The sequence below is a fragment of the Diadema antillarum genome, unplaced genomic scaffold (assembly GCF_040938485.1).
Source record: "Diadema antillarum isolate AM-2024a unplaced genomic scaffold, OU_Dant_1.0 scf00000097, whole genome shotgun sequence".
Taxonomy (NCBI): Eukaryota; Metazoa; Echinodermata; class Echinoidea; order Diadematoida; family Diadematidae; genus Diadema; species Diadema antillarum.
Genome location: NW_027270986.1, coordinates 592079 through 602749, shown reverse-complemented (window position 1 = coordinate 602749; position 10671 = coordinate 592079). Strand labels below are relative to the sequence as shown.

The 10671-nt window shown below is 39.6% G+C and overlaps 1 protein-coding gene across 1 annotated transcript; it reads left to right on the top strand.

Moving 5' to 3' along the window:
* The first annotated feature begins 235 nt into the window (after positions 1-235).
* On the top strand, positions 236-10094 carry LOC139718560 (monomeric sarcosine oxidase-like). The gene is made up of 5 exons (XM_071630025.1): positions 236-403; positions 1526-1667; positions 5807-6388; positions 9019-9162; positions 9673-10094. Exons 1-5 carry the CDS (start codon positions 278-280, stop codon positions 9912-9914), a joined length of 1236 nt encoding a protein of 411 aa, XP_071486126.1. The 5' UTR covers positions 236-277; the 3' UTR covers positions 9915-10094.
* Positions 10095-10671: the final 577 nt, after the last annotated feature.

The following is a 10671-nucleotide window of genomic DNA, read 5'->3' as shown; positions in this document are numbered from 1 at the left end:
TAGGTTTTTCTATATAACTCACATATCATGTTAGAACTATTTTGAAACATTATTTTTTTTTTAACCCGTTGAGGACGGGCTGATTTTGCTATAACACGCATTTCCCATAGACACCTGCCCGAGTATACTCGGGACTCGTCCTCAACGGGTTAATCTGTAAATGGGAGATAATGCATTTCCGTTAAAGAGACACAACTGTCCCTATTTGTTTTCTTCTTCTTTATCAGCCTTCTGGATGTAACCACCAGCCATTCAGTACCAGCCATTCAGTGAAATCATGAGTACGCTGTATGACATCTGCGTTGTAGGAGCTGGGATGGTTGGCTCGGCTGCGGCCAAGTGGTTGTCACGGGAACCGGGCATCAAAGTTTGTCTACTGGGGCCTCAAGAACCAACTCCAGAGGTTTGTATAGGAGGATGGGTGTGGACATGCAGAGACTATATGGAGACCTCTACCAATTGATATTGGCAGACCCAACATTTTGAACCAACTGTAGGGTTGTGTTCATATATATACATGGGAATGGGTGTGGTTATGTAAGGGAAATAAGACCCGGGACCTCAACCAATTGGTAATGGCAGACTATAACATGTTGAACCAACTCCAGGGGTGTGTTCAAATGGGAGAATGGGTGTGGCTATGAGAGTGCAATGTAGAGACAGTAGACCTTAACTATTTGGTCTTGGCAGACTATCTAACATTTTGAACCAACTCCAGGGGTGTGTTCATACAGGGGAATGAGTGTGGTTATGTATGGGTAATGTAGAGACCTCTACCAATTGGTATTGGCAGACTATAACATTTTGAACCAACTCCAGGGGTGTGATAGGGAAATGGGTGTGGTCATACAAGGGAAATGTGAAGACATAAGACCTCAACCAATTGGTATGGCAGGCTGCAGCTTTTTGAACCAACTCCAGGGGTGTGTTCATACAAGGGAATGGGTGTGGTCCTTATAAGTTAAATGTGGGGACTGGAGATTTCTACTAATTGGTATTGGCGGACTGCAAACATGTTAATTCTTTCAGTCTTGTCTGACCTGTCCAAGGCACATTCTTCATGCATTATTCTAATCTCATGTTTCCTTTATTTCCACTTACTGCTCTCTCTCTCTCTCCCCCTCCCCTCTCTATCTCTCTATCAGTCTTATCTATCAATCTACATATCTATCTATCTATCTATCTATCTATCTATATATCTATCTATCTATCTATCTATCTATCTATCTATCTACAGTATATCGTCAGATGAATTATGTGAAATTAAATGAGGTTTTCAGAATAGTAAATGCTCCAGTGCAACTAAACTAATTCAAGTAACCTTGCAGTCATTACAGATTACTTTTAATGATCCTTCTGATTAATGTTAGCAAGGATGTGCATTCTTTTTTGATAGTTTGTGACAATCTTAGTTCATGCTTACTATAATTGCCAACGATCCATGGGAATGGAGAAATCTTTCATTGCTAATTTCTTTTGAAGATACCAATGAATTTGAGCAAGAAAGTTGTGCATTCTTTTGTAGGAGTGGAGATCTGAGAAGCGGAATGTGTTCTCCTCTTACTATGACGAAGGTCGCATTACACGAGAGCTGGACGCAGACATCACATGGGCAACATTGGCACAAAGATCTATTCAGGAGTATGACAACATCGAGCGAGAGAGCGGTCAGTTGAGGAAAACTTTCACCACTTTGCCATACTTTTGTTATTTATGTGGCTTTCTTTTCTTATTCTAAGTATCATTCTAGATGAACACATGTTGAGTGGTGACATTTAGGGAGTTTTCGATTGGGTAAACGAGAAGGTAGTGATGCCGAGCGTAAGCGTATGTCAAGGCGTCACGTCTGTACGTTGACCCGCGGCTAAAAGACATTTCGATTTCGGGCTTCACGTCTCGACGCATGGCGTGTGCTGGAGGCAACCTGTGCCTTGTGTGCATATATTACGCAGAACTTGTGACTTGTTTTTTTACTTGTAATATTTATTTTGTCTTTGACTAGACGCGGAATAAGTATCCTTGGATGAATTATGTGGATTTTAAAACATGATGCATGGTAATTAGACTGAAAGGTAAATGCACTGCCCCAGGCCAAGCACCAAGATGTGATTGCATACAGCATTACGTGTAAATGCATGTGTTGGACTATGGTATGCAGTTGCAAATTGCAGAACAGTGAAAGCGAGCAAATAAAGTAGGTACCAGAGGCTGGAGTCTGTATGTCAGCGCTGCTGCTGTGACTTATCAAGATCATAAGCTTTCATGTAATTAGAATATCGATATTCTCCAGAAAAAAAATAGGAAAACAAGTGAACTGAGCACGGATTTCCCGAGAGTCATCGTGCTGTTTCGCACGATTTTCGTCTATCGCGAGAGGAGTGTGACTTCATAGATAAGGCGCGCTCGAGCGCGGCGCAAGTGAATTGGGTGGACGGTGATAACCGGGGTGAACACATTCGAAAATTGGGTGATGAGCCGAGGGTCGACACTCACGCATGCGCAGTACGCAAAAAATATGTTAACCCATGGTGACGCCTGGCTCAATGTGCAAATCGAAAAGCGCCTAATCCAATGGTAAGCAGGGCCGGCGGAGCGTTTTCAAAAGTGTGGGGGTCCACTTCGGGGTTTCATGAGCTAACAAGCAAAAAAAAAAAAAGAAAAGGTCCTCAGCTCATCTCTTCCCTTCCATTTCCGGGTTTCTTCAGCTGACAAGCAAAAAAAAAAGTCTTCAGTGGAAAAACATATAACCTTACCATGCTGACACTTCAAAATCTCTATCTATTTCTATTTAGTGCCACTTACGTACTTCCGGGTTAAAAAAAGTGTGGGGGCCCAAAGTGATGACACCTTATGTATTCCTTCGTATGGTGCCCAAAAAGTGTGGGGGCCTGAGCCCCCATGGCCCCCACATTTCCGCCAGCCATGGTTTATTGTAGGATGAATTGTGAGAAATATTTTTAAAAAAAATCTCTAGAGGATTCAGATTTAAACTGTTAATATGAATGGGAAAAGACCATGCCCTAGAAAGGTTCATACACATTTAAGTTTTTAATCATAACAAGGTTAGATTTTGGATGAAAACTAGTGCATTATTCTAATCAAATTCATTTATCTGTACATAAAAAGCCCCACACATACTATTGTATCACACAGGTTTTTAAGCGTAATGTAATAAGTGTATTATTATAGGAGGGTGGTGAGATGGTATCAAATTGTACCTGTAGAGTAGATCAGAGAATGAAAAACATCAAAACTTCTATAACATGATGAAAAGGAGTGCACCAGTCAACTGTGGCATTAGGAAATTTTTAAGATTTTTAAGATTTCACACCTCAAATCCAACTGGACCCCATGGAAGACCAGCTTAACATAGCTGAATATGGGCTATCCAGCCATCTTCTCAGATTGAAAATAAACAAACAAACAAACAAACAAACAAACAAACAAACAAACAAACAAACAAACTGATAGGACCTGTTTGCAAAATTATCCCTACGTATCTGAAAACACCACTCCAAATGCTGTAAAAGTACTCATATGTGCGCTAGCTGATTATGCAAGAAAGCGTAGCAAAAGTGATTTAATTAATAGAGATGAGCACCTGTAGCCAGTGACTTAATACACTCTTCATATTGTGCTGTTTTCATGTTTATAGCATGCTGATAAAGCAGCAAATACAAAGGGTGATTTATCTCTGATGGTATAGTGGAGAGTACACCCATGCTGCTGCACTAAACTCTGAATAGAGTTCAAAGGTCAGCGCACCATTTCTAGAGTAAACTATGTAATGACAGCTTACTTACTATTCCACATTGTGTGCTGCCAATGAGCTACATTTTGTAGGTTGTTAGTCACAGAGAGTTCATGTTGGTAATGCACTTTAAGTCCTATTCATGGTGTGATGATATGCAAAAAACAACAACAAACAAACAAGCAAACTAAGTAAATGGATGGTCCTGATTATTGCTAGAGTTCAGAATTCAAGAAGTTTTTCTCTTAATTTCTATATTTTCATATTCCTCTTGAAATACCAAGGTCAAATTCATCACCAAATATGTCATTAACATAGGCTGCGTTTATCAACTTTCCCCTGTTTAAACGGCTTTCGATAGCCCTTTCGATAGCCCTTTCGAAAGCCCTTTCCATAGCCCTTTCGAGAGCCCTTTCCAAAGCCCCGACTGCCTGTACTATTAATGTGCCGCTTGTTTTCTAAGAAGGGACGGCGAAAAGCAATTACCATCATAAAGACATATCTTCCTTTGAGAGTGACGAGTCATGATGAAATGCCACATGAATCAATTGTCTTCCTATCTGTGAGGCAGCTCCAGTTTAGCACATACTTCAAATATTTCTGAGTGGCGGCATGAGACTTTGGCTGCATTTATCAACTTTCCCCTGTTTAAACGGCTTTCGATAGCCCTTTCCAAAGCCCTTTAGAAACGGCTTTCAAAATAGTTGCGTTTATCAACTTTCTTCGCGAACATGATTTTTTAACTGGCCTGTCACTGCACAGCTGCATTGCGCTATTCGACCCGAGGAGAAGTACAAGTACTGAAGTACAAGACTACAAAGCCGTTTCAAAACAGCTTTGCGTTTATCAACTTCTAAAAGGCTTTTACAAACAGGTTTCTGAAAACCTGTTTAGGAAGCCTGTTTGGATAGCCACAAATTTGGGGCTTTCGAAAAGGCTTTCCTAAAGGGCTTTCAAAACAGCTTTGCGTTTATCAACTCGTAAAAATTCCTTGAAAGCTGTTTGGATAACCTGTTTCTGCTGAGAAAGGAGAGTTGATAAATGCACCTATTCGTAAAGGCTTTCCTAAAGGGCTTTCAAAACAGCTTTGCATTTATCAACTCGTAAAAATTCCTTGAAAGCTGTTTGGATAACCTGTTTCTGCCAAGAAAAGGAGTTGATAAACGCACCCATAATTGCTAGGATGATAGAATATTATATTAGTACACATGGGCACCGTGTCCTACTTAGGGCCCAAAGGGGGCCCAGAAACCCCAGATTAGAGAATCTGCGACGAATCTCCTTCTATATACCCAGAAATGACAGAGCTGAAATTTTATAGATATGTTCATTTGTAAGTGCAGTTTCAAGTTTGTTCGTGTCAGATCCAACTGCGTCCAAGGCCAAGGGCGTGACTGCAGTGGAGACCATTTTTTATCTTCTGTTTGAAAACGTATGGTCAAATTTCCTACAAACTTGGAAGGTATTATAGCCAGTGTGGTAGAATATACAAATGGACATCATGCTTTCCTAGAGGCCACCAAAGCCCCCTCCCCCCGCCCTCGCCCCACCCCCAAGTTTGCTATATTCTTCTTTGGTCGTAGTCTTTAAAGGGACCATAGAGTTTGGTTGACACCTAATTTCAGGTTTCTAACATTTTTTTTTTTTTTTGGTGAGATAATGAGAAATCTTTTTGAAATATTAAAAAGCATGTAATTCTATGAGGAATTCAATGTTTATTTGATGAAAATTGGTTTTGAAATAGCTGAGATATCCAAAAAAGAGCGATTCTAATAGAATGTGGGACCCGCACTTTATTACGATCGCTTTGTTTTACTTTGTTTTTGGATGTTTCTGTCATTCCAAACCAGATTTTCATCAAATAAACTTTGAATTCCTCTTACAATGGTATGTTCTGTACTATATCATAAGTGTTTTCTTGGTATCTCGCAAAAAGTTAAAAGCCCAATTCTCATCTCCACCAATACTGTACCATCCCTTTAATAATGCATGGAAAGTGAACACTAGATCTCTGGGTCTCATTATTTTTTTTCTCCAATATCTGTGTGTTTGCAGGCATTCAGTTCTATGAGGAGGTGGGATGCCTTTTCATTGATGAAGAGGGAGGTGAAAATATCAAGTCAACAATAGAGAATGCAGAGGAGATGAACCTTGACACATACGAGCACCTCAGCACCGATGAACTCCGGAAGAAATACCCTTACATGAGGATCAAGGATGGTTGGCAGGGGCTGTTGAACTTCAAAAATGCCGGTCACATCAGTCCGAGGAGGCTGGTCGCTGCCCAGCAGAAGGTGGCCGAGGCTGGAGGATGCGAGGTTGTCGTCGACATCGCCGTCGCGGTGACGGAAGGGGAGTCTGGTGGTGATGGGCGGAATGGGGACATTGTTACAATCCAGTGCGAGAGTGGCCGCAAGATCCAAGCAAAGAGGGCGCTTCTATGTACGGGGGCATTTACAAACTGCCACAGACTCTTGCCAGGAGACAAACAGGTTGATTTTTATCCCTGCCAGACGTTAGTTTTGAAACTGGAGTTGACGGAGAAAGATGTGAAGGATTTGTCGACCATGCCGTGCATACTTTCCAGAGCCCCTGGCCTGAAATCCTACATTCTGCCACCAATACAGTATCCTGATGGTAAGAGATGGATCTGTCATATAATTCTGGTGCAGTGGAAACTCAGTGTAATGAAATCCTTGGGAATAAGACAATTTGTTGTTTATATCAGGTATTTTGTTATATATCAGTAGTCAATAAACAATACAAGACAAAGGAAACAAATACTGGGCCCTGTTTCATAAAGCTGTTCGTAAAGTTACAAACAACTTACGAGCGACTGGTGATCAGTTCTGATGTGCTATACCTATCAGAATTTCCATAATTCAGCACAAGAACTGATCACCAGTCGCTCGTAAGTTGTTCGTAAGTTTACGAACAGCTTTATGAAACACCCCCCAGATCTCTGTATATTGAGTTTTCACTGCATGTTATATTTGGATGTTTTCTGTCAGTTCATACAGATTCTTCCTCTAAATGTAAACAAGTTATCTAATCTGGTCCTGTGATGTCAAACTTTGAAGTGATTGTCTTCCCAAAAGCCAAATAATCACTCATCCAAATCAACCAGAGAGTTTTTTCAGTGAAGCATGACTAATTGATTTGAAAAGCAAAAATGTTTTCCTGGTAGACCTTTCGTTCAGGGACACAGTTCTTTGAGTACAATCATGGTGTATGCCAGAAGCAATAATGTTGAGAGCAAGCTGACATTGCGAATGCCAAGCAATGTCATGAAAAGTGTTAAATAGCTGCTTTTGCTGTTTTTGTTTCAAGTTTCTTCCAACTTCATCCTGTGTTTTAACATTGTCCTGATCATGAGCAGAGCTACATGCACTGTGATTGCTATCTAGTCAAAAGCTTTCATTTGTTTGGTTTTTAATTTTTGTTATAGCATTATCTCCATATCTGAAAACCTGTTCAGCTGTCATCAACACTGATGAATACATGATATATATTAATATGCCAACACTGTCAATGTTGACTGGTTAATTTCCATAAGTTTCTGTTTGTGTCTCCAAAATGCTGAGATAGGCATGGAGCTGAGAATTCACCTGCATTGTACTCCTTATTCTATCTGCCCTAATTACTATAAATTTCTTTGGTAATCTTTCATATTATATTAGGACCCTAGGTTTACTCCACGAAATCACTTATTTCAGTGGAGGTCTTTTTGTTTTCTTTAGTTTGGTGTGGTTTCTCGGGTTTCTGTTTTTCTGTTCTGTGACTATGAAAGGGGAAAACTTGAAGTGTTTGTTCGCAAAAGCCGATAAGTCCATTTTTGAAGATTTTGAAGTACGGTCGCTGTCATAAAGTACAAAATGATACCTTTTAAATGATAGATTGGTCACTACATATAAAGGTACATTTTTGAAGTTATGGTCAAAAGAAGCAAACATTTTCTTATTATTCTCTCTATTTTTCTTGACCTTTAAAGGACAAGTTCACCTTCATAGACATGTGAATTGAGTGAATGCAGCAATATTAACAGAACACATCAGTGAGAGTTTGAGCAAAATCGGACAATCTGTTAAAGGACAAGTTCACCTTCATAAACATAAGGATTGAGAGAATGTAGCAATATTAGTAGAACACATTAGTGAAAGTTTGAGGAAAATTGGACAATCCGTTCAAAAGTTATGAATTTTTGAAGTTTTTGTGCAGTACCGGCTGGATGAGAAGACTACTGCAGTGTATGAATAACTTAGATGTCACATGCGTACAACAATATAAGGAAAATATAAAGAGAATTTCACAAAATTCCATCTTTTGAAAAAAGTACACATTCCCCTGACTCGTTACCGACAAATGTTATGGGTAATATTATTCCCCCTGCCTTTAGAAAGAGGCAAGTCAAGTGCTCTTTTATTATGCGAAAAAAGTGAAAATATGTTGAATTTTCTTTTACATTTTCTTTATACTGTTGTACGCATATGACTCACAAGCTGTAGTAGTCTCCTCATCCAGCGGTTCCAACACAAAAATTCAAAAAATTAATAACTTTTGCATCGATTGTCCAATTTTCCTCAAACTTTCACTGATGTGTTCTACTAATATTGTTGCATGTTCTCAATCCTTATGTTTATGAAGGTGAACTTGTCCTTTAAAAAGTTATGAATTTTTGAAGTTTCTGCTCAGTCACGGCTGGATGAAAAGACTACTATAGGTTGTGATGTCACATGAGTACAACGATATAAAGAAGGAATAAAGAAAATTCAACATATTTTCATTTTTCTCACATAACAAAAGAACACTTGACTTCTCTCTTTCAGAAGGCAGGGGGAATAATATTACCCTTAACATACGTCAGTAGCAAGTCGAAGAAATGTGCACTTTATTCCAAAAGTAAAGTTTTGTGAAATTCTCTTTTTATTTTCCTTATATTGTATAGTTGTACACATGTGACATCATACATTGTAGTAGTGTTCTCTTCCAGCAGTGACTGCGCAGATACTTAAAATATTCGTAACTTTTTAATGGATTGTCCAATTTTCCTCAAACTTTCACTGATGTGTTCTACTAATATTGCTGCATTCTCTCAATCCTTATGTATATGAAGGTGGACTTGTCCTTTAATTGCAAATATCTCCATTTGGCAAATATGGACTTATCGGTTTTTGCGAACAAACTCTTCACTTCTTTACCCAGAGTGACTAAATGGAAACTATCTGTAGTTGTTGTTCTCTTCTCCTCCACCTCTCTTTTATTGGTAGGGAAATATTACCTTAAACTTGGTGGATGGGGCAGAGGACTTCAGATTGATGACCTAGCGGAGATTGGGGCATGGTTCCGCAGCCAGGGGGAGAACCATGAGGGTGTGGAGTACCTTCGCCAAGTGATATTGTCTCTTGTTCCAGGTAAGATATGTGCACTGCTGTCAGCTATAGCATAGAAAGACAGTTGTCTGAAGTGTGATATAAGAAACCATGGCAAACATATACCTGTATATATTTTATATGTGTATGATTATGTATGAATCTGTCTATGTGTATAAAGAGTTTCATTGCAAAAATGGTCTAATTCCATTCTTGTTACTTGAGATATTTGCAATCAAAGCTGTTCAAAAACAATGAGAATGATAAGAAAATATTTGATACATGTACTTTGTGCTTTTAATCATAACTTCAAGAATATGGTAATCCATGTTGTGTTGCATTTTGAAATCAGACTGTATTGGTAAACTGTGGTGTGATGTTACCACTTTTAATGTTCAGTGTTTGTTTGCTCTGATGTGATATAGGTCCTGCTTTTGAAGAGAGTAAAGGGTCCTCTTATGTGTAATTAATGTTGCTACATTTGCTCATGTGGTTCTTGGGATCCACATGAAGTGCACAATAATCCAATTTCTCCTATCGGTTCTTGTCAAGGTCTCAACCCAGTATCCATGGCGACGGCGTGCTGTGTGAGTTCCCACACACCAACGGACCGCCTCTTTTGTGACATGATCACACCCCGTCTTGGAGCCGCAGTGTGCATGACGGGCCGCGGGGCCAAGTCGAGCGATGAGATCGGGAGAATGGCTGCACACATGATAACCAAGGGCTCATGGGACTACGACTTGCCAGCGGAGTACTTCAAGCTGCGCTATCGGGCAAGCAAGTGCGAGTGAGATTCGTGAGAGATGATGTCATCATTGGCATCAATGTGGGTCTGGGCATCTGCAGGCATGCAAAGTGATTTCATATTCATGTTTGTGTGCATATTTTTTCACTCAAGTAGCTCATCTGATCAAAACACGTTGGTATTAAGAAGGAAGAAATATCCAGATTTTTACAGGTGTTTTGACTTTACATATCATAGCTGTTAATAATTTGGGGATGGTACGGTGGTCTTGTGGCCCAGGGCCACTGCTGGTGTAGGACCACTAATCTGTCTGGAGGTGTATCTTATGGTGGCCCAATCGGGCAAAATTGCTATGTTTCCTTTCATTTAGCGACACTTCATTTCTTTTTGGGGCCACCAACATTTAAAATTTGATGATTTCAGTTGTATGAAAGGGGTCAACAGAGAAAAAAAATTATGCCGGGCCTTGATATCTACTGTAAAATGTGTCATGGAAATATAATATGTTCTCATTGCCTGAGTCAACAATGAAATAAGGGTGTTCATTTTGTGGAATACCTAGCAATCATTTGCTGTACACTGAGCAAGACTTGTGTGTGATGAGAGTGGGTTTGTGCCTGTGTTTCAAGTATATGCTATAGTCTATGGAAAGCTGCAATATATTGTAAGATCAGATTGCTTTGTTTTATCTATTAAGTCAGAATGATAAAACTATTTCTATTTCATATTCCTATTACACAGCCAATTGTGACAGTACTACATGTGTGACCGTGCACCTCAAAACGAACATAAAGTCGCACACA

Excerpts from the sequence above, each read along its gene's own strand:
- LOC139718560 (XM_071630025.1), top strand. The coding sequence starts at position 278 with ATGAGTACGCTGTATGACATCTGCGTTGTAGGAGCTGGGATGGTTGGC. Across the intron at positions 404-1,525 it reads CTCAAGAACCAACTCCAGAG|GAGTGGAGATCTGAGAAGCG; the intron begins GTTTGTATAGGA and ends ATTCTTTTGTAG. Across the intron at positions 9,163-9,672 it reads GATATTGTCTCTTGTTCCAG|GTCTCAACCCAGTATCCATG; the intron begins GTAAGATATGTG and ends GTTCTTGTCAAG.